This window comes from Trachurus japonicus, chromosome 16, assembly GCF_045865225.1.
Source record: "Trachurus japonicus isolate A0001 chromosome 16, Traja_1.0".
In the NCBI taxonomy this organism is placed as follows: domain Eukaryota; kingdom Metazoa; phylum Chordata; class Actinopteri; order Carangiformes; family Carangidae; genus Trachurus; species Trachurus japonicus.
In genome coordinates this window covers 7,061,699-7,088,510 of record NC_140922.1, presented here as the reverse complement: position 1 = coordinate 7,088,510, position 26,812 = coordinate 7,061,699, and the positions used below count along the sequence as shown (strand labels likewise).

Genomic DNA, 26,812 nt, shown 5'->3' with positions numbered 1-26,812 from the left:
ATTATTCATATTAAACAGTTAATCAAATAATTAAAGAGTAATCCCAGGTTAATTGATATTGCTGATATAATGAGGCCTGGCTTTGTAGGGCAGAAAACTTTTTAAAAACGGTCAGGACATAGAAGCTGTCTGCTGACAGAAAGGATAAGACAATATTCTCTCTATCAGTACTTTGTAACATTTACATGCTCACCAATGTTTAATTGAAAGAGCAACTGAAAGATTCACCACTGATGAATATACACAAGTGTTCTCAGTAGTATTACAGTCAATGCTGGACTCTGGAAAAATAACCGAATATCTGATATATGTGTTTATTGAAGAGTTAGGAGCTGTTTGACCTACAGCACTGTATAGAAAGGAACTCCACTGACCAGTCAGTTCAAACAAAGTATCGACAAGTGTGCACTGTAAAATATATGCAGGTTTCAGAGCCTGTTTGGGAGCTCAGAGGCACGTTTATGGCTGCTTGAATTTCAATCCATAACGAAAAAGGGCATGTGTTCTCAGCGAAACACCCCCTGGATGAATTAAGTGAAAAAAAAAAAAAAAGGAATAATAATGAAGAAAGCTGCAGATGTTCACCGACAACGTTGACAGAAAACATCCAGAGAAAACCAGGAGCTGTGAAAATGGATACCAGCCGTGAGGGTCTTGGCAAACAACCTCGACTTCACAAGGCTCTTGACTTTTTTGTCCGTTGCGAGTCTCCTCAGACCAACCGGGGATAATAGACATCCAACCTCTCCAAATGAATAAATCATGTGGAAACGCACCTTGGCAGACACCTAGCTCAGGAAAAAGTTTCAGACACTCTCCTGAGTGCACGTTTGCCCTGTGTTTAAACTATCAAGATGACCTTGTTCACATTGAAGTTTGAGCTGGTCTTGGCTGCAGCCGTCCAGTGGGAGCTCACAGAAAAACTGGAGGGATAAAATCAAAGCTCAGACTATTTGTCAATTAGCCCGTCCACAGAAAAATTAGTCTGCATCTATTTTGACATTTTGTTTTCCAAACAAAAAGTCTTTTGTTGCAGCTTCTAAATTGTGGTGATTTGCTGTTGTTCTTCATCTTAGGGGGATAATAAACCGAAAGAACAAAACAACAGTGTCACATTTGACCTTAATGAAATCTGATTCTAGAGTGTACGTGTTTTGTATTTTATAAACGTTGTAGCTCAGACAAATACTTAACTAATCCAGAAGACAAGCACATTAAATCTTAAAACAGATAACAATACTTGTAAAACTTCAAATTAAAAAAAGAAAAAAGAAATGGTGTAATGTTTTCTTTCTCAAAATAACAACTAACTGAAGAATTGTATCCTCTAAATCTACTGCACCTCTTCAGCTGCTGGGCCTGAAGAGTCCCAGTGCTGCTACAACTACATACAGGATACAGAGGAGGTATAATTAAGCAAATCTCCCACTGACTCATTATGGTCTATACAGCTGCCATATGGCTGTCTGCTGGTTGCCATAGAGAGTGTGGGGATGTTGTTGTTTTTTTTTCCATTGGCTCAACAGTGAAACAGCAAATGATGCTGAGTGTGACACTGCAGTGGGATCTGAATGTCTAAAATAAACAACAATTTATTACAATGATAGATGGAGATAGAGAGAGAGACACAGACAGACAGACAGACAGACAGACAGACAGACAATGGATAACAGGAGTATTTATAACCATGGCACAAGATACCATACAACAATAACAACACTATCACATCTATAGAATTAATAAAACACTTAAAGGGATAGTTCAACATTTTGGCAAATTGGCCCATTGCCATAATCCCTATAGTCATAGCAGTTGGTTCGTTACCTTTATTTGCCGGTGCAAGCTATTTTTAGAAAGGCGGAGCAGAGCCGCAAGCTGCTCAGAGCTACGCTATGGAGGCTAATGGGATTTCTTGGTTTCCCTCATCAAACTCATCAAATACACAATCCAACAACTCCAAAACGCTCTGGTGGACAAGTTGTGACCTGCACATTCACCATGCTATGAGATAATAACGGAACGTTACGAGACAGAGTTGTTTGAGGTAAATTCATGCAAAACCGCTGATGCGCGTTGCGTTCAGGGGCAGTTTTTCAGCAAGCAGTCTCTGTATTTACCTCGAAAACGGCTCTGTTTCGTAACATTCCATTATTATCTCATAGCGTGGTGAATGTGCAAGTCACAACTTGTCGACGGAAGCGTTTTGGAGTTGTTTGATGAGGGAAACCAAGAAATCCCATTACCCTCCGTAGTGTAGCTCTGAGCAGCTTGCGGCTCTGCTCCACCGTTCTAAAAATAGCTTGCACCGACAAATAAAGGTAACAAACCTACTGCTATGACTATAGTGATTATGGCAATGGGTCAATTCGCCAAAATGTTGAACTATCCCTTTAATGTGGTGGTGTCAAATCAGCAAGTTCAAACATCAGAACCGATACTGCGAAGAACATCATCAGAACATCTGTAACCTATAGATAGACAAGTTCTAATCTAATCTATTCATCTACAATCTTCTTATGGGTTTATCTTGAGTGGAGGCTGCACCCCAGCGGGCCTGGGGTGACAACCTGGACATGTCACCAGTCCATCACAGGGATGCATGATACAGTCAGTCCTAAAATGCTGAATTCTTGAATTTTTCCCTCCGTCTTCCTGGAAAACAACACGCTGCCTTGTACCAGTAAACACACTTCTGGTCCTAACTCAATAATATAACAAATTTCTGTGCAGCCGTCCCCTCATCTAATAAAACCTGCACTTTTCCCTAAGTGATACTGATCCTGAATTGGTTTTAAATGACAACTAACTGCATTAGGCCCCATCCCGGCGTCCATTTTCAATCAGAAAGATGCTTCAGATCGTAAAAGCAGGAGGAAACGTGAATTGCTTGAGATGCCGAAACCCTTTTTACACAAACAGACCGCGAGCAACTGGTTTCATACATAAATGTAGCCACACACTGCAGGGCCAAACACAGACACGCTAGTCCACATGCGAACGCTCGAGATCACTGACTCACACACACTCAGACACTGACCTGTCTTGGTCGGCACTGCGGAAGCGGGGGAGGATCATGTGGCGGAAACTGCTGGTTCGGTCCAGTTTGGGCTGACTCTTGGCCCTCTTGATCGAGCCCTTCAACCTTCTACTGAGGAAACTCTGGAGCGGGTGGAAGAGGAGGAGGAGGAGGAGAGCCACAACAAGGGCAAACAGATGGAAAAGTAAAAGGGAGGACGCGTGTGACGTGAAGTGGTTGGCGTGAGACGGAGGAGATGAGAGGACAGGAGAGTCATGTGTGGTTGACGAGTATGAAGACGTGGTTTTGTGGTTTTGTGGTTTTGGTTGAGCCGTTTGTGTCAGATGTGTTTTACCAAATCAGATGAAGACACACACACAAACACACAGAGAATGAGACACATGATGCGTGATGGGGGAGAGCACAAGGTACATTTATTAACAACAAGAAACCAGACATGTGAGCTGCAGTGTCCTAACAGATCCTGTGGTGGGCAGTGGTGAGCCACACAGTCCAGCATGTACAGGTCTCACACAGTCTCACATGAGCTTCTTTTACATGTTTAAAAGAAAGAAAAACACACACAATCTCAGACACAGAATCAGGAAATTGTTCACTACTAAGCTGACACATTACTTGTGAAAAGCCAAGTGTCTACATGTGAGATGTATTTCCAGTTATTAGCACTGTGTCCAGGTGACCCTTAACACTAAACACGTGGAAGTTCATCAGAACTCACTGGGACACACTCGCAGAATGAGGACATCCCACAACTCAGACGATAAGCAGGTCAACTAATACACTATTACACATCAAACAGCTGACAGGACAAAAACACTTTTTAAGCTATTTATAATAAAGCAGGTGATGTAGAAGCAGGTTATTTGAGCCGGCTGTTATCTAACATGATATTTTTTTTGAATGGTTTCTGTTTAATAACATTCTTAATGACTTAATGCCTATTTCTCACACTCAGTGATAAGTGGATGTGATATTTAGTGTTTATCTTGACAGTATCAGATACGCCACTTTATTATTATCAATCTTATTTGGAGCAGATTGTTAATATTCAGAGATAACCATCTGCCGAGTCATTTTGCAGTGTTGGGACATGGTGCTCGTTAACGCTGGACTTGTTTTCTAAAACCAAACAGCAGCAACAGCTTGTGCTGGTGTGGAGCAGCAGGCCGCGGTGAATTCTGGGATACCACTTCAAAGATGTATAGGGAAAAATGTGCATTTAGTGTAAGGTGAATGCATTGTGTGTTCATTTTTCTGAAGTGGGACACACACATCTAGCTGGTGGTGTGTGAACATGCAAGAACCCCAAGCACCTGACTAAATACCACAGAGCCTTGCAGTCTGATCCAGGACATTTGTGGTTGGATTGTTCTTACTTAATGATCTGGTTCTTTAAAGAAATGTATTTTATGTCCTAAAAAACATTGGGGAAAAAAAGTCAAACTACATCATAGAGGTGTGACATTTCCGTTAATCTCATTATTAGTCATTTGACAGAAATATTCTGATAAACAATAAATCTGTGTCAATGAAGTATAACGTTTTATTATTTTGAGGAGATGCCAAACATTTGCTTCTTTTCTCATCTTTGTTAATTATTGCTCATAGTGAGATCACTTTGGACTCTGTGAAACTGTGCCTGGCATTTATCACAATTTAAAAAAAAACATTTTAGAGACTAATCGTTAAAGCAGCTAATTAACAATATAAGCCACAGATTAATTAGTTGCAGCCTCAGATAGTTCCTATCTAACTGAAGGAGTTTTCGTCCCACTAAGAGTATTTCAACACAAAGACAATGGGCCTCATTCACCAATATCTTCTTAAGAACCTTCTTAGATTATTTCTTAAGTTGTTCTTAAGAGGTTCCTTAAGAAAACCCTACGTCAGATTCATCAACGCGTTCGTAAGCCTCAGAATTGTTCGCAGCTGTGTTCTTATGCCATCTCCTCGTAAGTTGAGGGCGTGTGCCAGGTGAGTCTAATTAACATATGATTAGCATAGGTAACCGCCCCATCAATGCCCGTAAAAGGGCATGAGACTGCAGGGCCGTGTGCACACAGAACCCACAGGCACTGAGCAGAGAAGGTGAAGTGAGAAAGAAAGTTGAAATGCGCAAATGAAAATCTGGGAGGGAGCACCATGACTCCAAACGTAAAAAGAACTGAAGTAGTGAAGTGGCGCTACTGTGGCAGGAATGAAACAAAGAAACAAACAAACAGAAGGCTTATATTTAGTTTATATTTTTATATTTATATTTAGGCTATATTTAGTAGCGTCAGCAGTGGATGCAGCTCTTCGGGTTGTTATCAGAGAGACCACACTCTCACGTGTGCCATCATAAATATCATCATATTATCACATATCAAAAAAAACAGTTGTGTGTAGTGTGAACACTTACAGTAAGTGCACTGTTGCAGCCCGCAATTAGGAAAAAAAAAATCATATCGGCAGCTGTATGCGCCCCCCCCCCCCCCAAAAAAAAAGAGAAAAAAAAAAACAACTGATATGAATTAAGTGTCTATAATGTTTTTTAAGAGACTGCAATGTGTTTTCTTTTGTTCTGCAGTTGTATGATATTATATGATTTGAATAAGAATTATTTTCTTATCTTTTATGATGTTTTTAATAATTATATATTAATAATAATAATTGACAAATCATTGCAGTTTCTTAAAAAAAACATTATAGACACTTAATTCATATCAGTTTTTTTTTTTTAAGTGTTCACACTACACACAACTGTTTTTATTTTATTTTTTAAATATATGATAATATGATGATATTTATGATGGCACACGTGAGAGTGTGGTCTCTCTGATAACAACCCGAAGAGCTGCATCCACTGCTGGCTACTAAATATAGCCTAAATATAAATATAAATATAAATATAAAAATATAAACTAAATATAAGCCTTTTGTTTGTTTCTTAGTTTCATTCCTGCCACAGTAGCGCCACTTCACTACTTTAGTTCTTTTTATGTTTGGAGTCTGGTGCTCCCTCCAAGATTTTCATTTGAGCATTTCAACTTTCTTTCTCACTTCACCTTCTCTGCTCAGTGCCTGTGGGTGCTGTGTGCACACGGCCCTGCAGTCTCATGCCCTTTTACGGGCATTGATTGGGCGGTTACCTATGCTAATCCTATGTTAATTAGACTCACCTGGCACACGCCCTCAACTTACGAGGAGATGGCATTCATCAAGTAGGAACACAGCTGCGAACAATTCTGAGGCTTACGAACGCGTTGATGAATCTGACGTAGGGTTTTCTTAAGGAACCTCTTAAGAAAAACTTAAGAAAGAATCTAAGAAGGTTCTTAAGAAGATATTGGTGAATGAGGCCCATTGTTACATTTGTAAACCAGAAATGTGAAATTTGAAATCTGCTTTCACACCCTGAGCTTTACAGTGTTCACTGTGAAAGTAACTTTAGTGCTTTGGAGTGGAGGAACATGCATGAAATATCACTTCATGGTTTCTCTTCTTTATTTAACACTCTGCCTTCGAGAAGCTTCAGCCCATTCAGCTTTCAGGTGCATCTCGCAGTAATACCGTCTATGTACCTATAGCATAACAGCATTATTCAGTGGGAGAATGACTGGAGGGAAATGACACCTCGTCATCTGGCATGAGTCAAATGGCTTTGAAGCCTGTCTTGAGGATATGACTAAAGACTTGGCTCCATCTGCTGGTTCCAAGCTAATAGCCTGCATGACTAAATCTGATTTGATTTGCCGCTCCGTCTGACACTTTAAGTCTCAAAAAGTAAAAGTATTCCCATACAGGGAGAGAAAGGAAAAGAAAGAGAGAGGAAAACCCTGAATCACAATAAACCACAATGAAGTGGGTTATAAGAGAAAGATAGGAGGAGCATCAGCTTCATCTCCACCGGCTATGTCTGCTGCTGCTGCTGCTGCTGCTGCTTGGGTTCATTTCAGGTTAAATTACTGATGTCATTCAGTGTTTCAGCTCAATTTGCCATGTCCACATTTACTGGCTGTACGTAATTTGACAGTAATGTTTAAAACACTAATTGTCTAACTTGTCTGAAAACGAACGACTGTGTGAGCTAATAGAAAAGCTGCAAATGAGCAGTGGTGTAGTGTCATGGAAGGTGAGTTTATTGTAGCGTCGTCGTCTGAGCCGCAGTGGTGGAATTACCGATGCACATTTGTTGAGGTATATACGTATACGGTACTTCAATTGAGTATTTCATATAATCATATTATGTCATTTTCTTTTTATCCACTATACTTTAGTTTAGAAGACCATAATTTGTACTTTGGTATCCATTTATGTTACAGACTCCAACAGTAAGCTGCATTTCATACATTAATCTATCAACATTTGCTGGTTTCAGCTTCTCGAATGTGGGGATTTTAGAGATTTTCTTCACCATTCATTAAGGTAAATTGAAAATCTTTGACAATTTGTTTGTTGGTCAGACAAAACGAGACATCTGAGGGCTTAACCTTGAAGCATGGGAAGGTAAACTGGATTTTTTTTTTAAAATGTTGTCTTATATTTTATCCTACTTCAAGACATTTTTTCTCACAATATCCTCATTTCAGTGACAATTTCAATAGAAGACTTTTGTTTGTGATCAAGTATTTTCAGATTTCACCACTCAATTAAACATTTCCTCCACCCGACTGATCAACAACTAACTCCTAACTGTTGCACGTGTCACGGCCTTTTTCATGCAGCTGTGTGCTCGGGTCCTCTCTGTAGTTGTGTGTCTGATTGGCTTGTTTCTGGTGTTTTACTGCACTTGTGAGGTTTATGGAACAACAGAGACGTTTATTCCACAAGTTGGTCCACGTGCTTTTTTTCCCCTCAGGCTCGGTGCTGTTTTAAAGTCACACTTCTTTTGCCTGGGAGCAGACATAGCCTGAAAGATCAAAACTCTCCCGTTAGCAGAGAACATCAGAGCTCACAGCTACGACTCTGACATGACTGGCTGCAGTCTTGGGACTCTTTCTCAAAATGTCTGTTTCTTTCGTAATGTGTCAGGTGACTGGCAGTGAGGAAATTACAAAGTTATGATAGTGTGCATTGCGAGGGGCTGTCTGCGGTCTGCATTTACACTGGGACACACTGGCCTCCTGCTTCAGGCTGCTTCATCCTATTTGATCAGACAACCTGAAATATTGATACAGAAACACTCATCTCAGCCACTATGAAAAAATGATGAAAAAACTTTGACCAAATCAAATTGAAGCTCACTCTAATGGCTCATCTGGCTTCTGAAGTTTCCAAGTCTTTTTGTTTTTGGCCGGTATATACAGTAGTGTGTATATAGCACACTGTAAATCATGAAATAATAAAAACTCTACAACCTTAAAAGTGGGTATTTAACATTCTTCACATTTGTCTTTCTGTATTTCATTTTATGTTTTTTTTTTCTTTTTTTCTGCTCTGGTTGTGCTCTGTTTTGTGTTGTCTGCTTGATGTTGATGCTTAAACTTGATTAAATTTGAGGTTTGTTTTTTTGTGATGGTGTGTGTGTGTGTGTGTGTGTGTGTGTGTGTGTTGCAGAGAATTAGCCTCCCTCGTCCCCTGTGCATATTCATGCAGTTCTATTATTCTATGTCCTTTATGATGACACTTAAATTGTACAAACAAACAAATTAACAGAGCAGCATATTAAAATAAGTCTGCACTCATACTGCATTACCACACAACACAATGAGGTAACTCTGACAGACATTCATGCAGATTCATGTGTTTCATCAAACAATTCAAGTACGTTTTAAAAGTCCACTAATTAATACTGTTGGGAAATAACTGGAGATCAATGGGTGCCATTAAAAATAAAATAAATAATACATTTTGACGGCTCCTCTCTTTGCTGCAGGATGGAGAAATATAGAGGATCCCTTGTACCTTTAGCCATCAGGCTTTTTGATTCTTCTGCAAATGAGCTGACAGACAAATGAATTCCCCTTTGGGAATGAATAAAGTAATTTGTATCATACTGTATCGTATTAAAAGGGAGGAAGAATGATGATAAAATATAAAACACAAAATCGAACATTTAAAAACAGTGAGTTTCTTGTTCTGGAGCTAAGACTTTCCAGCTCACTGGTACGGCCTCTAAGACACAGCAGACTAGAGAGACCTGAGCTGTCACATGTACAGGCCTCTTCACCCTGGCAACATGTTCACACCTGTAACCAAAAGCTGCTCGTATGAATACCTGTGGCTCATGTGAACGTAGCCAGTGTCTCTGCTTCAGCTCTGTTTGTGTCACATACCTCAACAGGGGGCAGTGGTGCAATAAACGTTCCTCCCGCCACTGGACTCGAACCGGCAGCCCTCCAGTCTCCGCCCCAGTATGAGAAGGGGGGGGAGTAGGAGGAGGCGGCGGGCGAGTGGGGCAGGGTGAAGGACAGGGAGGGGGAGAGGGGCAGCGAGTGGGGCAAGGTAGGCGTGCCGGGCCCTTTCTTCGAGCCCTTTAGCTGCTGCTGCTGGTGCTGCTGCTGCTGGCACAAGGCGAAGGAAGGGGAGACGGCCAGGGAGAGGGGGTAGGGGTGAGGCGGGGTGCCGCTGGCCCGGCGGCCACAGGTGTGGGGCGGGCCCAGGGCGGGATGAGGGAGGAGGGACAGCGAGAGGGACGGAGGTAGCGAGCGAGGCCGGGGACAGGGAGGGTTACTCACGGATTGTCGGAAGGGTTGAAGGGGGGCAGTGGGAGGGACCTCCATGCTGGGCTGCTTCCCGGTGGCTATGCTCTTCCGCCGGGCGCGATGATCTGAGAGAGAGACAAGAAGTGGACAGGTAAGACACTATTACACAACAGCGGAAGAGAAACACGGAGGGTAAAACGAGGACAGGATCAAACACACTGGTAGAGCGAGCGGATGTGGAGAGAGGAAGACGGGGCCATTGTGGGAATAAACAGCGATGGGAAGGCTGTTATTGACAATCTGCCTGAAGGAATGAAAGACAGGAGTGAAAGTATGTAAGAGCGAGATAGAGGTCAAAGGTGAGCCAGGCAGAAATAAAAACCATACGGGGTCACGGCCGTCTACCAATCACCGCCATCGCTTCTACTGCCGCTCATGCACATAGACTCAAACACACCTTCATCCCAGGAGGGGAGGGGTTTGACGAAGTGGGCGAGAGACTATTGAAGAGATAGATTTCCTGTCTGGACGTCAGATGAGGCGAATGTTAACAGTCTGCGTGTTGGAGGGGGGTGGGGTGGGACCGAGAGATGCACGGATAGAGAGGAGTGAGCATTAAACAAACAAAGTACTTATTGACTTCCGCTGGCGAGTCTCTGCCTAATGCACTGAATTGGTCAGTAAGGGAATAAAATCCTGTCCTACGCTTGATGGATGACAAAGAGAGTGTAAATGTATAGTCAGAGGACGAGAAGACAGATCACAGGAGGCCTGCGCGACCTGATTGGCCTGTTTACACACATTTTACATTAAAAGTCTGAGCTAAAATTAAAGTGTCTGCCTCTTTTATTCCTTCTCTCCATCCCTCCACCAAACGCCTTCAAAATCAGCAAAATATCCGTTCTATAAGTCTGTCTTTTCACTGGCGCTCTCCAGGCTGATTCTATTGTGATCTTAGAGACTTTTCCAACAGTAGACAGAAAAAAAAACAACCACAAAAGGCCTCCATGTTTCACAGAGTAGAGTTATAAATCTCACAGAATATGCACAAATCAATACCTGATTTGGTTTGAATTCCATTTTTTTTCATCCCTTTCTGTGGAAGATGCTGTGAGGTATGAACTCTCACCACCACAACCGCCACCAGATCTGAATATATTGATTATCAGCACAGAGGCTCGGCTATCGACTGGTTTCTCATGGGGGAGAGTGTGTACTGAAGGTGTAAAGTCAGTTCACATACTTTAGTTAGTACACTGTCTTGTAGTGCACAAATACACCTTCATCAATATACAGTCGTATTCAGGGTAAACAATCATCATAGAAATACCAGCAGAGTACCCAGACCCATGTTTTCAGACCTGTATACACCCTAAATATTCCTACTGCATCCTACATTCCTACAACTTCTTGGTAACACACGCCTTGGTTTACAGCTGTTACACCAGTGTGTGGAAACCAATGGAAACGTGGCTACTTCATAGAGAAGGTGTCGTTTTCAAGGAGAGGGAGAGACTTTATGGCGTGCTTGGGTGGTGGGAACCACTGTGGAGAACGTCATGATGCTGCTGCCACTACTAGTGTTCATCTCTGGCTTGGACAGAAAATGCTGAGTCACGTGTAAACGGGAATATTCCACCTTTTTCCGAACGTCAAAAACGTAAGCCGGTTTTGCTCTTCCAGTGGAATTGAATGTTTAGGTTTCCATGGTTTCAGTAGTCGCGGTAAACGCATGGGTCATCACGCCGGCGTTTAACAATGGATATCACACAAATGGACATCCATTGTTAAAATCCAGCATTAATAGATCCATGTGTTACTGCAACTATTTTCAACTACAGTAACTAGTGAAACCATGGAAATGTAAACATAAAATGCCACCAGAAGAACTACACCATTTTTGACGTTTGGAAACTTGTGGATATTCAGAATATTGCCTTAATCAGAATACGAACATTAGGCCTACTTGGAGCATGGTGTGCATGAATGTAGTCAGTGATTGCTAGTTAAAGGTAGAGTCTGTAGGATTTTCTAACAAAATATATACATATCCAAAGAAATCCTGCTTAACACCTGTGAGCTTCTGCTGTGTGGTAGTGACTGTGCCTGCAGAGCCCCCAGTGTGTGTGTGTGTGTGTGCAGTGTGTATCCGCCATTTCTCCAGTCTTGTTGGTGTCCAGTCGTTATCTTGGTGATAGTAGCAAATATTTAAAGGTATAATGTGTAGGAATTCCCCCCATCTAGCGGTGCGGTTGCATGTCGGAATGTATTCTTGATGTTGCATTCACGTGAAATCGGGCAGACGTCAGACAGACAACAGACGCTGCATGTAACAGGATAAACAAGCGTCTATGTAAACAAGTGGTCCGCCAGCACGAGGTAAAACAATACAGGCGTGACAATATGTTGTCATGGTGATGTGGTATTGTTTACCTGACCCACGTTTTACCGTCTTTCTCTCATGGAGTAAAATGACATCCGGTTGGTTTGCCGACGGCCGTCTTCCTGACGGCACCTGAATGCAACATCAGTGCCTCGGTCCTTCCTCACACTACACAGTGGTGACAGTTTTAACAGGCGCTACCTGGAAAACTTTCTCCCCGAGCCGACAGCTCCGGTGAGTTTCCGTGGTTACCTACGGTCACGCTGCCACTCAACGTAAAAAATGGCGATGCAACATGGCAGCCTCGGTTCGGTGCGATGCCCACTTATGTATTGGTAATGACTTGTAACAACTCATTCTAAGGTACGAGAAAGCTTTCATTTGTATCCAACTTCAGTGAAATACGTATTTATGAAAGTAATATTTGATTTTTGCTAATAAAAAGCCAAATAAGTTACATACTGGGGCTTTAAAGGTGACAAATTGAAGGCCAAAGTGGAGAGTGGAGCTCAATGTGAATAACAGTTGAACATGGGTCAGTCCTGACAACTGCTGTCAGGGGCAGGGGGCGTGGCAGTTGTTGTGTTTACAAACTGCAACGAAGAAACCTACAGACTGTACCTATAACAAAGAGCTTGTACTGTTTCAGTCACTATTTCACACTTGCTCCATTGTCTGACAACAGAAACTGAAAAACATGTAAATGAGAAGAGCCTTGTGTGGAATATGTGGCTGTATTAAAATACTGTGAGAGAAATAAAGGGCTGTATAAAGCAGAATGCAAATACTACATTATGATGCAATGAACATGCTAATCAGCTCATTACATCATAGCGACATTTAGCCACTTTTCCCGCAGGCTTTGGCTACTTCCCATTAAAAGTAGTTGTTTACGGTGCTTCTACAGCAGCTTCCAACCAGGTCCTCAGTTTGGCACATGAAGCACCAACGGTCCAGTGGTAGACTGGGGGCTGACCTCGCCTGCTTTCCAGTATCTGAGCCAATCTCACAGTGACTCTTCATGCTGATCATGTTATCTATCTCTGCTCTTTTCTTTGCTCTTCCCCTCTCTCAGCCTCTTCTGTCACACAGTCACACTAACACACACACACGCACACACACACACACACCTCCTCTCTCCCACGCAGCTATTTTACATAATTCAAACAGTGCATTTATCCCTCTCCCTCCGTTCATTCCATCATCTCTCTCTCTCCCTCATTTTCTCTCTCCCCCTTGTCCTCTCAGATACATGTATGGCATCTATCTTCTATTTTCTCCATAGTCCAAATGTACCTTTATCTGTATTCCTCCTTTATTCTCATTGCCCCTCTCCTTCCCCTGCCTTTCATTTACCTGTCGAAATGACAATCCTCTCGCTGCAAGCCTGCCCATCTCTCCGTCTGCAATCCTAACATTTTCTCCAAACCACGGCAAGACGAAAAAAGATGACCATGAAGGTGTTTGTCACTCTGCCGAGACATCAAACTATACCCGCTCAGAGCTTCAAAAATACCAGATGTAACTCTGTAGGCTGGATGAGTGACTGGTGCAGAGTCTTCTAAATGAAATCTGAGAAGGGAGAGCTCTTGCATGAACACTCAACATCCAGCTCAGATGAAAGGTGTTCAGATCATGTTTGACAGCTGATTGTAATTGTATGAAAAGTAATTCAATTTTGATCTCTAGCAAACGGTTTTGTAAGACGATTGCATAATGGAAAACTTTTCCATTTGAAAAAGACTGTGCTTTTAAGAATGACTGACACAAAATTAATGAAAATGAGAGTGTGGTACCTGCTACGATTTGAAGAATTTTAAGTTACTGATTGTCTAAACTCTTCCAGTAATTGTTCTTCTTGAGTGGAGATATACTGTACCGGTACTCGGTTCATGAACTTAAGGAGATTTCTATGTGGCTGCTGTCGCTGGTTCACAGTAATGCTCACAGTGTCTTAGGTGTTTTGCTACTCAGCAAGAGGTGTTAATTGACGGCAATTATCTTGGGTGATGCCCCATATGGCTGGAGGTTATTCTATCATTATGTATGCATCATAACTGCAGCCATCTCAATTAATAGGCTTCAGAACAGTGATATCAAGATCCACCTCAGAATTGGTTTCCCCTGACTAATTAGTCTCCCCTGGTGGAGCAGATTGTGCCAAGGAGAGAACAATGAGTGAAGATTCAAATGGCTCCGGACTTACAGTAAGAAGACCAGACATTTGGGCCACTTCTGTGGGCTTCACACAAGATGGTGGGATTGGAGAGACAGTGGTGTGAGCTGGTGTACTATCCTAACCTTTAGGGAGAGATTCTGGTGCCAACTCGGAGTTGTAAAATTCAGAGAAAGCATGTGTTTTATTACATCCTCCAGTGGAGGGATTCATTGGGGTGGGACTGAGTCTTTACTTCTGAAAACACTTGCTTATTTTGAAGTTTATGTGTATGTCTAACGATGAAAGCTCCCCAATGGATGTCATGGTTTGAATTACTGATCGAAAAGACACCAAGTTGGGCGTTGTCTTTTAGCTCCATCAACGTCCACATCATTATGTCACTATCATTATGCAGGATAACAGCAAGCTTCTCCAACGCTACAAACTGTAAGATTAGTTGTATGGAGGACATAGTGGGGTGATGGAGGGGACGTGTGATGCAGAGCAGCATGACTCATTGCTTTTAATTGCTCTGACTCTCTCAGTAATGATGCTGAATGTTAGCAAAGTCAACTACGCAACTGCTGAACCGCATGCTAGTCTCACTTCCTGTCCTGACAGCGCTGTTGGTCGCACATGCACTCGAGTTAGAGAGCTGAACTATGACCAGAACGCAAACTTTTTATTTCTTTGATGTGAATATATCACATTCCCATAATGTCACAGGTGATGATCAGAGACTCTAAGCTCTTTGTATCTTAACCAGGGATGGTTGATGGGATGACGTGACAACCTACGTTCTACTGTTATCTCAATACTTCTACTACAGGAGAGACTAAGATGAAGGATTTTTGTCATATTTGATATTGAATATTTGTTTATATTAATTCATACTGATAATAGTTTTATGGATTATTAGTATATTCTATTAACATGTCATCCACTGCCAGCAGCATTTTTGATTCTCAAAGGCAACCACAGGCAGTAACAAGCCAGCCTCATACCCTGATAAAACCATTCGCTGTCCATGGTGCTGAAGTAACATGCAGGACTTTATAACATGTAACTTCAGCACTCTCTTGAAAGCAGCTGGGGGAGCGGCTGCTTTACAGGTGGACAGCACTGTAATGTTAAGTGTGCAACCATGTACAATATACATCTTATTAGCGTTGATAAATACTGAAGAAAACCAAAAACCATTAATGATCACATCATCAAGTATAAGTGATATAAATGTGTGTGCGTGTGTGTACAGTATGTGTCTGTAAGCATTTAATATAGCTCTATTACAGTTCACTCAAAAGCCCTAAAACTTCAAACATTAAGCTTAGACTGTGAGATGATGTTGAAAGACCCACAAAAAGGTTATAAATTGACGTCTAATTCATTTTATTTTGTTAAAATAAAGGATTAAGAGTTAACATTTTCAAGCAGGAACAAACACATATTAGGCTTGTGCCAATACTCTTCACTCAGTACTGCTTAAAGCCTGCCACACACATAAAGATTTTATAAATCTCAACCGATTTATTATCTGTGAGAGACCCCACACATGAAGATAAAAAATCTGTGATTGAACAGTTTTGATCGTATAGACCACTTCGGCATCGACGTCACAGTGACGTACTGGTGGCAGAAAAATACCGGAAGTAAGCAACAAATACACGTCCTGACCATAGGTCCTGATACAGCTCAACTTTAAAAAGCAGCGCAGCTGCTTGGCTGCAGCACGACCCTAAGCTGTGATGATGAGCCACATTAGAGGGTGGATTTTATTTAATTTTCGTAATCGCGGTGCAGAACAGTGAGTTTGGAGCTGACGAAAGGAGAGAAAAAAGAGAGTCGTGCCGCGGCGAGACCGATGAAATGCTGATTAGAGGAGTGATCAGCGGTGACCGCCGCGCTGACGGACCCGGTGGAAATTGGGGTGAGACAACGACTGCTGAGGAGGAACTATAAAGAACTCAGCTGTGATTTAAACTAGGACCTAAACCGAGTCGAGTAGAGCCGAGCTGGAACTGTGTAGTGGAGAAGCGGCAACACACGCGCGTCCCCTCAGATGCGGCTGCATCTCTAGGTCACTGGTGTGTGAGTGTGAGAGAAAGAAAAGCTCTGACTTGCTTGGGCAGACGTTGTTTGGTGTCACCCGCTGATTTGCACATGTAGGCTACAATACCTAGACCCCGAATATAAGACGACCCGTCCTTTACAACTTTTTTCGACGGAAAAAATACTCTTATCAGTCAGTGTATAAATTATATGTAGATATTGCGTGCATCGTTTAGGGATTTTTATTAAAAATTTACTGTTTCATTCAGTGTAAACGTTAACACGTGTACACGTTCACCCTCTTCATTTATTTTGACATTCATTCATTTTTACACACATCGGGTCATGAGCGGTGTCCCTAGCAACGGTCTGTGATATATAGCCTAACAACGGTCTGACTAATACAGAAATAACAGACATGGATCCGTAAACTGTAATATACAGCCATACAAGTAGGCTACAGTTTGCTGTCATACCGTAGTTGATGGACTTGTTGATGATCGCCCACGCAGCGTTTTGTGTCCCTAGGCAGTAGCCTACGTCGGTCCGTAACACACAACACACTCCGTTGCTAATCGTTAACTTAGCCTACTCAGGTATGACAACCTGTTTTCTGTTGACAAAACATTAAAATAATCAGAGAAGGCCTCTGTATGATCCATCTTCCTCTGATTTGATCGCTCTTGATGCGGCTTTCCACTGTTGACACCAGATCAGCTGTCACGTTCTGCCACCAGTGAAGCCCCGCCCACAACATACGTCATCAATGTTTATAAACATAGAAATGATCTATTGTGTGTGGTGTCCTGCGATATTCCAAACACAACACACCACACACATTGAGATTTTTCAGAATCTTGACCCTCTGGTCAGAAAACAATCCGGCATCAGCAGCGATACCAGGGGTGTCGTTGTAGCTACTCTTTCGGGTCTATTTCCGGAATGGACAATAAGAGAGACGTAATTTTTTTTTTAATGAAAGCGGGACACTTCAGCCTTTACAACGATCCCATCTGTGTGTGTCTGTGTGTCTGTGGCTCCGGACGCCGAGCAGTCAAGCGGCTGTCCAATAGGGAGCCGTGCGCTGTCACATGACGGGCTGTGAGCGGCGGTCACATGATCGTTTAAACATGGCTGCTGTATTGCCGGCTGTGGCCGGCTACGAGCGCTACTGTCTTTGCTATCGGCTATCAGGAAACCTCCTGTGTATGCGTGAATGTCTGTGTGAACCTCATGTAATGCCAGGGCTGCACTGTGGCTCTCTGTGAGGTTGCCGGTCCTGTGCGGAGAAGTGGCTTGTTGCCACGAGCAGCATGCAGAGCTCGGCAAGCAGGCGCTTCTCCGCACAACACCGGCTTCCCACACACAAGATGACTTTTGATTGAAACGGCCACCGAAGTCGGCCCCGATAATCGTAAATATTGAACATGTTTAATACTTACGATTATCGGCGCCGAACGTTTTCCGAGCCGATTGTCGGGGGAATTTTGACTCTTAACACACCACACACTACAAGAGAATCTTATAAGATAATCTTAAGACCTTAAGATAATCGGGCGGTGTCTGTCCGTGGTCGGAAGGGGGAAAATCGGGGCAAAATCAGCCCGATTATCTTTATGTGTGTGGCAGGCATAAACCTACCAACATTGACCAAAATGTCAAAAAACGCAGTCAAAATACAACAGCTTCTTCCCAAATTATCATTATCTCATTCTTGACGGTTGAAGTGACAACACTCAGCCCCTGGGTTGACCGTCACATTGAATTATCTCTGATGGCCTCACCTGCTGACATTTTCTCTTCAACAATAAAATACTTCAGAGAGTGAGTGGCTTCAGTCACAACAAACTGTCTGGGACCTTGCCATTAACTTCTCCTCATCAGTTTTTGTCCTTAAAATATTATTAGAAATAGAAGGGACAGTGACTTGCACAAAGCACAAAATGAGACAAAGATCTGAGCCAAGAACTCATTGTTTGGATATCTGCTATATATATATATATTTTTTAACCATGCACCTGGATTAGCTCCACATGCTGCATTATCTGTTATTTGGTACGAGTATAGGCACCGAGAGCAGATTTCTCATTTTGGAAAATGTACTCTTCAACTTGAATACAGACCAAAATTCAGTTCTAAAACATACTACACTGTACCTGCCCCCTTTTTTACTTAACATGCACAGAGCGGAGAAGTGTGGGTGGCAGTGTGAGCAAAGACTCATTCAGAATCAGCATCACCCGATCCAAGGTCTTTACAGGAAGACGTGAGACGGGTGGGGTCAGCTGCTGGTATTGAGCTAGGACAAATTCAAACCAAGAGAGGAGGGGTGCTCATTGTCTTTTCTTTTTAACACGTGTGCTCTCACTTTCGTGGCCGTCTAAATTAATCGAAGTCATTAAGCATTCCTTTTATCAAAGTGTTAACAAAAGCATCGGTCTGGAAACGAAAAAGTCTGGATAGGTCCGTTTAAATCTATTCCTCACTCTCTCTCTCTGTGTTTGATCCCAGTGCAGGCTCTGTGTTCCGTTGCCGTGGCAACATTTATTTATTTATTTTTGCTGAAGTACCTTACGTTTTAGCTTCAAAAAATACACAACACCATACAACAAAAGCTCAGAGTGGGGAGGCGATTGGGAATTTGTGCGCTATTGTATGGGCTGCAGCGGTGCACACACACACACACACACACACACACACACACACACAAACACACAAACTCCAAAACACCAAGGAATGTGTTCAGCAGCCACGAAGGCACTCGATGGATCACAGTAAATCATTTAAAAGCTTCATTAGTCTTGGGATCACTGCTGATGACTGACACAATGTACTAATGAGTGTGATTATGGAGCAGCATTGAAACAGAAAGCGTGAAGACATCTGGAGATCTGTTTGGATTCATTTCTTGTACCTATTTTAAAATCCAATTACGTAACTTTTGTTTAGAGATGATGTAAAGGCTTGAAAAACAGACTTGAAAGATGCAGCCAGGCTGAGGCCCCGTCCTGTCGCGGGAGGTTGTGGATTCAGTCTGGCTGGGGTCACACTGAAGGTAAAAAATTCATGATTACAGCATGTGCATGACTTCTAGATAACAGTCTCACAGCGCAAAGCATCACATTGTGCAGCTGTCCACCGCAGATAATGAGGATACATGCGCGTTCACAATTTCAGTTTACTATTTACTGTAGGTAAAAGTGAATGAGTGAGTGATGGAGCGGATTCATACACAAGCTCGTCATCAAACGACAAAGCCGTGCTGCTGAATGAAGCTACGTTCACGTTGGAAGGATTCCCATGTTAGGGATGACTAACTGACAATTTAGGAAATTGTGTGATTATTTAGGAAATTATGTAAGAGGCAAAAAATATACTTAGCATTGACAAAATTAGTAAAAGTAAATTTGAGTTGAATTTTATAAAGACGAAGATTGTGTCCAACATTAGGGATTCATACATGTTTGGTTTTCAGGCACTCATGTTTTATTAAAAACCAAGATGCTGGCACCTTTAAAAATGCACAGCTTTCCTGACTGTATTATTAACAAGCCACGGAATTATGATAACTCTGATAGCACACAAACATGAAATGAATACCACCTATTCTTTCCCTTTGTAGAAGGAGCAGTGTGGTCTGAAGTAGAGCTGCAATTAATTGCACAATAATAGATTATTAAATTAATCGTCAACTATTTTGATCACTGAATAGTCGGTTCGAGTAGTTTTTAAAGAAAAAAAAGTCAAAATTCTCTGATTTCAGCTTCTTAAATGTGAATATTTCTGGTTTCTTTGTTCCTTTACGGCAACAAACTGAGTCTCTCTTTGGTTTGTGGACAAAACAAGACATTTGAGGACGTCATCTGGTGGTTTGGGAAACACCGATTGACATTTTTCAACATCTTTTAACATGTTATTGACCAAACAACTAATCGATTAATCGTTTAAATAATCGACAGATTAATCATAATGAAAATAATCGTTAGTTGCAGCCCTAGTCTGAAGCATGTCTCTAGACCTGAGTGAGGTGGAGTTGCAGTAGAGGTGGAGTTTACACTGACCGACCCCAGGTTATAATGCAATAATGGACACATACATTTACATATGCATACAGATACAGATCTACTGTATGTGAAGATGACTCTACGTATTATTTGACACTCACTTACTTTTTTGGGTAAGAGTCAGATGAAAAGATTGAAGCCACTATTATGTCTGGATACAGAATATAAAGCTAAAGCCTGGAGGCACTTAGCTTAGCATCAAACTAGAGTCCGTGAGAAACAGTTAACCTGGTTTTCCAAGTTAAAAAGTGAACCTACCAATATCTCTAATTAATTTACACATTATATATAGTTTATTTACTCGGTGAAATATTTCTACTTGTGTACAAAGATCGAATTCTTGCTGTGGTGATGCTACAGGCAGGTAATGGTGGATAGGGACCCGACCGATATGGATTTTTTGGGGCCGATGCCGATGCCGATTATTAGGGGGAAAAAAATCCGATAACCGATTAATCGGCCGATTATTATTATTTTTTATAAAGTTTTACAATTTTATTAATTTAAAGCAGATAACAGCGGCACGGCCGTTTCGGCTAATGCTGTGTTCAAGGCAGGCTTTTGAAACCGTAAGTTACAGCTTCAAGTCACAACTACGACTTGGTAGCGTTCCAGGTAACCCGTAGCTCGTGTTTTTACCGTCCTGTTGTCTGTGAAAGTTCCCTATAACGGCCACTCGTAACTTCCGACCCGTGAACTCGTACCAGATCGAACTGGTATGACTTCACAGGAAGGAAAAACACAAAGTACGAGTTTCCTTGAACGCACCATGAGTTAGCAGCCCCCGCCCTTGTCAGGCATCAATTGGTCCTCGTGCTACGTCACCACATTCACGCGCATCCCTTGGCTGCACACACAGCCCTTCATGCCGTTCTCTCTCCTCATTGGATAACACTTGTATCCCACAAGGAAAATTTTCTCCTCGGGTTACAGCAGAGCAGAGTGACGGAGAGACTCGTGTTTAGGCTGAAATACTTCATGTAAGTGATTGCTGACGGAAAATAGGACTATTTAGGACTTATATTAACAAAAACATTCCACTGATATCTGCTTTAAGTAATATATCTACATATATTATATAATATATAAATTAGGGCTGCCAAATTTTCATTGGTCAATTGGTTGCAGGAAAAAACAACATTTGGAGTACTGTCTTGTCAAAATTAAGTCAAAATCAATGACTGAACTGTGAAAGGCTATAGGGCTTTTATTTTGAAGGGCCAGATACAGGAAGTCATGACACGTGACACTTTTTTGTTGTTGTTGTTGTTTTTACACGGCACGGCGGTCTCTCTCTCTCTCTCTCTCGCTCTCTTTTTTTTTTTTTTTGAAAAGCGACTTTTTCCAGTGTTGTTCCAGACGTTTCTGGTTTGTTGATCTCGAAGTGGAAGCATGTATCACCGCTGTTAGCGGGTGCTGCCGCGAGCCCCGGTCCCACAGCGCTCAGTGTGTCACGGAGCAGAGACATGATTGTCCCGCTGCATTCAGAGACCCGCACCGCCGCCGCCCCCGCCCCCCAGTCTACACAGCCTGAGCTCAGTCACTCACCCTCCTCATCCACTGTGTTTATTGATAAACGGGCGTAGCTACTGTACTGCCGGTAATAACTGTAAAACCCGACCGGCTTGTTGAATCTCGGACCCAACACGGCCGGAGTCACGAGCATTAATTAATTAATTCACAACCCGACCGCGGTGTAAAAAAAAGAAAAAAAGAAAAAAAAAAGCCAGCAGCAACACTGGTTTTGAGACAGTTAACAGTTAATCAAGTTGTTAATAAGCTGTGTGATGTGTGTGAGTGACAAGGCTATGGCGGAGCGTGTCCTGCTGCTGCAGATCAGTCACTCTGCTGTGCTGTGAGGTGGATAGTGGATGCAGTTGGATGCGCCCTCTACAGGATAAATAAATAACCTAATGTCGGGGGATCTTTTCAAATGGGGGAACATTTTCAAAGTAAAACCAAGTCTTATTCCCTGCATTTTATTTCTGAAAATATCGGCGACAATCGGCGAGTTTTGGCCGATTACCGATTATTCTCAAATGGGCTATAATCGGCCGATTTAATCGGCTCGCCGATAAATCGGTCGGGCCCTAATGGTGGATTGACCAAATTAGTACCAGGTGTTGATGAAGAGTTTGACCGACACCTCAGTCACGTGTATGGTTGGTATTAACCCACAAATATTGATTGATTTCATTATCAGTACATTTCTCACAAAATGTTGAATTTTTATAATCACACAGAACGGAGAAGAACTGCAACGATCTATTCCTGTTCTGTATCTTGCAGTCGACTGCTCAGTGCATCAACTGGTCATTTCTGCACCACACCAGCACGAAGCTACACACCCAGAACAAAACGCTACACACCTCACACTCGGTATACAGTGCAGCACGCAACAGGCAACATGTGCTCACGTGTGTTATCAGCCAGTTTGGTGCGTTCACATGTTTGTGTGTGTAGCCATGTGCTAGGCTACATGTGAAACGCTGCGCTTGTTCATTGTGAATGTAAATCTGATGTCAAGCTGAAAGCTGAAGAGAGAATGTGTGGGTGGCAATCGCTTCCAGCTTAGACCCTCTGAGAGAACTGAGAGAGAGACAGAGTTAAAAGAGTGGGAGGGAGGGATGTAGACACACATGAGTAAGAGGTTGGTTTAAAAAAACAGAAAAGGAACGGTGTGTGTGTGTGTGTGTGTGTGTGTGTGTGTGTGTGTGGAAGAAGTGTGTGTGGGGGGGGGGGTGGCGGGTAAGTGTTTGCGTAGGAGTATGAGGGACAGCGAAAGAGCAAGACTGTACAGAGTGAAGTCAGGATGACAGAAAAAGAGAGAGATCTGGATGGAGGGAAAAAATAAGAGAGGGAAATGGAGGAAATGCATCTGGGGGAGTGGTAATGGCAGAGGGAGGGAAGGAGGGAGAGGGGGAGTTGCACTGAGGATGGGGGAGTTGGATGGAGAGAGAGAGAGAGAGAGAGAGAGAGAGAGAGAGAGAGAGAGAGAGAGAGAGGGAGAGAGAGAGAGGGAGCATAAGAGGCAGAGATGGAGGCTGGAGAGGGAGTGGGTGTCTTAATAGCGCTGCAACGCTCTGGGCTTTTTGTATGTTTGCCTTTGTTATGATAGAATGCTGGTCGGCTCCCTGTTTGCTTTTGATCCATGAACTGTGACTACAAAAGCAAGGCAGTCGCTCCTGTGATTCAAGTTCAATGCAGCAGCTCTGGGACTCTTATTACATAATGTCATGTATATATGTTGTCATCTCCAGACCAGAATCTAAAGCAAGGCACGAGTGCTGCGAGAGGTCTGGGGGAGGTGGGGGAGGATGGCTGGGGTCTCATTTGTTCCAGTAGCTACAACCACGGAACATTTTTCAGTGGTAATATTTTTTTTTTGGAAACATTTGTCCAGACATGTCTTGGTCACTGGCTGAGCTCATGAAGCTCTGCAGGGGCCGTTCAAACCAATCAGAAAGATCCTAATGTGTGTGGATGTGGCACAGAGCTGATGTTAAACACTGATTAATTACAAGGTTTCAATCCTTCAATCAACTGGAGTGTGTCTCTCTAAATCTTGACTTCTCTGTCACAGTCTCTTCTGATATCTGAACAGATTACGACTGGACAGTGTACAGCACATGTCCATGAATGATGCATGTATGACCTCACGTGAAAGCTTTTTGATGGCGGTGCATGAAAAACGATTGCTTTCATTATCGTTTTATTCGTCAATTTTACATTTAGGCGAAATCCAACACAGCTTCCCAGAGCACAAAGTAACATCTTCAAATTGATATTCTCGTCAAACCAACAACTAACAGTCTGCAAAAACTGCAAATTCTCAAATGCAAAAAATTGGAAACAGCAAATATCTCAAAAATCACCATCTTCTGATGCCAGAGGTGGGAAGGGAGCCAGTGGGGCACAGCACACGGTGATAAACATCTGAGCAGATATGATGAAAGCCAGGTGGCAGGCAGGGCTGGGGACCTACAGTAGTTGTACTTATCTCTGGTCTAGACTGGCAATATAGGGACAGTCAATGTCACTTCTCTGGTGTGGAAATACCTGTAGTTGTTGGTTGGAGGTGAAGCAATGCCAAATAGACACACACCTTCACACACACCTACACACACCCACACACACACACACACACAGCACTGACTCTGAAGCCAAACTCCAGGAGATGGAGGTGTTTGCCTCAACATTATGCGGCAGCAGGTTGTTAGAAAGAACGGCTCTCAGAAGTTTGGTGTATCTTGACTTTTCAGAGTGGGGTCATGTAGAGGGCACCACCTTGGGATGCTGTGGTCCTCTTACATCACTTCAGTGGTCAGATTGATAGAAAAATGATGGTCTGTCGAACCCTCGTGGTGTTTGCTGTACGACACTCTTGGACTCAGATATCTCAAGGAAATATAAATCGAATGCAACTAGACTTGGCTATTTGTCTAGGAAGGCAGGTACGCATCTGACCAGGCTGGGACTGGTCCAGCACTGGACTCAGAGTGATCATCAACTCTGTGGTCATATCATAAAAGTCAATCAGTGACTGACATGGCAGGACTCGGCCTGGGGCTTTGATTACAAGCCAAACACTGATGGCAGGAAGTGGAGCATGCTTCCAGTCCGTGTTTGTTTTTTGCCAGGGTTGTCCCTTGTCACCCACCATGTTTGTGATTTTCATGGACAGGGTCTGAAGCTGCAGCTGGAGGGGTGAGGGTGGGGGTGGGGTTCAGCTGAGTGTGAAGCAGCTGGATGAGAGTCAGCAACCCCAAGTCGAGGCCGTGGTTCTCTGAGGCCATGATGGATTTTTCCATGAAAAAATAATTTCTGCTTGAGACTTAAAGGACAATTCCAGGCGAATTCAACTCAGGGGTGTATTTTCATATCATTTTAGGTCTAAAAGAATGAATCTGAAGATTTTCAGTTTAATCGCTCCTGTTTTGCGGTAGTTGCGTCTGTCCCTGCGTCGCCACGGCAGCAATGAATGGGAGTGGATGTAAGTTCCGCTGTTTAGGCTGTTTCCAGCCCTCAAAGCCGCAATTTTTTTCCACAGACAGCGTCAGATGGAGACTCAAACATGCACCGAGAAGTTTATTTACTTCAAGCAAGCCGACATGTTTGTAAAACTAGATCTAATTCAAAGTCTCCCGGAGTCTCGCGCGAGACCCAGTTGCCGTGCTCGGTGTGTTCAGGTGCAGTGGGAAAAGCTACCGTTTGTGTCATAAACACAGGAATATCAACTCTTTACTTGCTTCAAGTAAAAAAAACTTCTCGGTGCATCTTTGAGTAGCCATCTGACGCTGTCTGTGGAAAAAAATGTACACTTCAAGCAAGTAAAGAGTTGATATTCCTGTGTTTATGACACAAACGGTAGATCCTACTGCGCCTGACTGCGATTTTGTCACTTTTGGGACATTAAAGGTCTGCTACATCATGTGGATAAATATACTGACTCAACGTGATCTTATTTGGGATATATTTGAGGGTGGTTTTCACAGTAACTCCCATAAACAAGAGTACACCTTAACATGAGCTACCTTATCATGTCTGTGTATAGAATGCACACCACACCCTACTGTACAACAGGCTACTACCATATTATGAACCAATAGGAGTTACCCCTTTCTTGTGTTGTATGGCCATCTTATATTTTGCCTCAATGCACAAACAGACAGAGGTAACTCTGAAATAAGGGTAAAATGTTAAGTCTGAGTTAAATATTTTTACACAGCTAGACTACTACTCGCAAAAGCAAAGATTTGACCAATTTTCAGATTTCCTAAGTTCAATACAATTGACTGGACAACAATAATACTTTAAACTAATTTTTCTCGGAACTGCGCTCTGGGGAGTTAGCCCTTTCTTTCTTTCTATAGGCTTAATGTCAAAGCCTTACAAAGGGAGGTGACTTATGAGTGAGCCCATTATCATGCTGTAGAAGTTTTAAGATATCAGGGATTACATATAGGAAGAAAAAGTGATGTAAGTCACCTCTGAGCTGTGGTTCTTTTGTATGCTCACAAAGTAATAGTTTGACTTCATTAAATCGTGGAGGCCTTTGGTTTCTAATGCTTAAGTGTATGGAAAATAAAAATTAATTTTCTCAAAAAAGGCAGCTAAAAAAAAAGGACTACTACGAGTGAAGATACATCTGCTCTGCTGTTTAAATTTTGACCACTCTTTTTGAAATATGTCTCTGGTGGACTGCAATATTACTCACATGCCTTTAAAAAATTGATCAGCTGTGACTGATTTCTTTTGATGAAAAAATTACTTCAGCAGTGCCTATAGATATACAGAATATGATGCAAGCCCTGACTGAAAATTATTTCCCCAAAAAATATATCAGACCGGTCTAAAATAGAAATGAACTCACTGTTACATAAATAAGTCAAATCATCTCCAGTGTGAATGTTACACAACAGCTAGAAAGCACAAAATCAAATAGTCAGATGTACAGTTGGATGGTGAGGCTTTCAAAAAATCTGTTACTGTAAC

At 42.5% G+C, this 26,812-nt stretch overlaps 1 protein-coding gene across 25 annotated transcripts in view; it reads right to left on the bottom strand.

The window, feature by feature from the left end:
- syngap1b (synaptic Ras GTPase activating protein 1b) overlaps nucleotides 1-26,812 on the bottom strand; it is a 154,581-nt gene that overhangs the window by 38,223 nt on the left and 89,546 nt on the right. For all 25 annotated transcript variants that reach the window (XM_085803589.1, XM_085803590.1, XM_085803591.1 and 22 more), the window contains 2 exons: nucleotides 9,697-9,788; nucleotides 3,038-3,159 (listed from right to left, as the gene is read on the bottom strand). In XM_085803589.1, coding sequence (XP_085659715.1) covers nucleotides 3,038-3,159; nucleotides 9,697-9,788 — 214 coding nt within the window. The remainder of the gene's footprint in view (nucleotides 1-3,037; nucleotides 3,160-9,696; nucleotides 9,789-26,812) is intronic.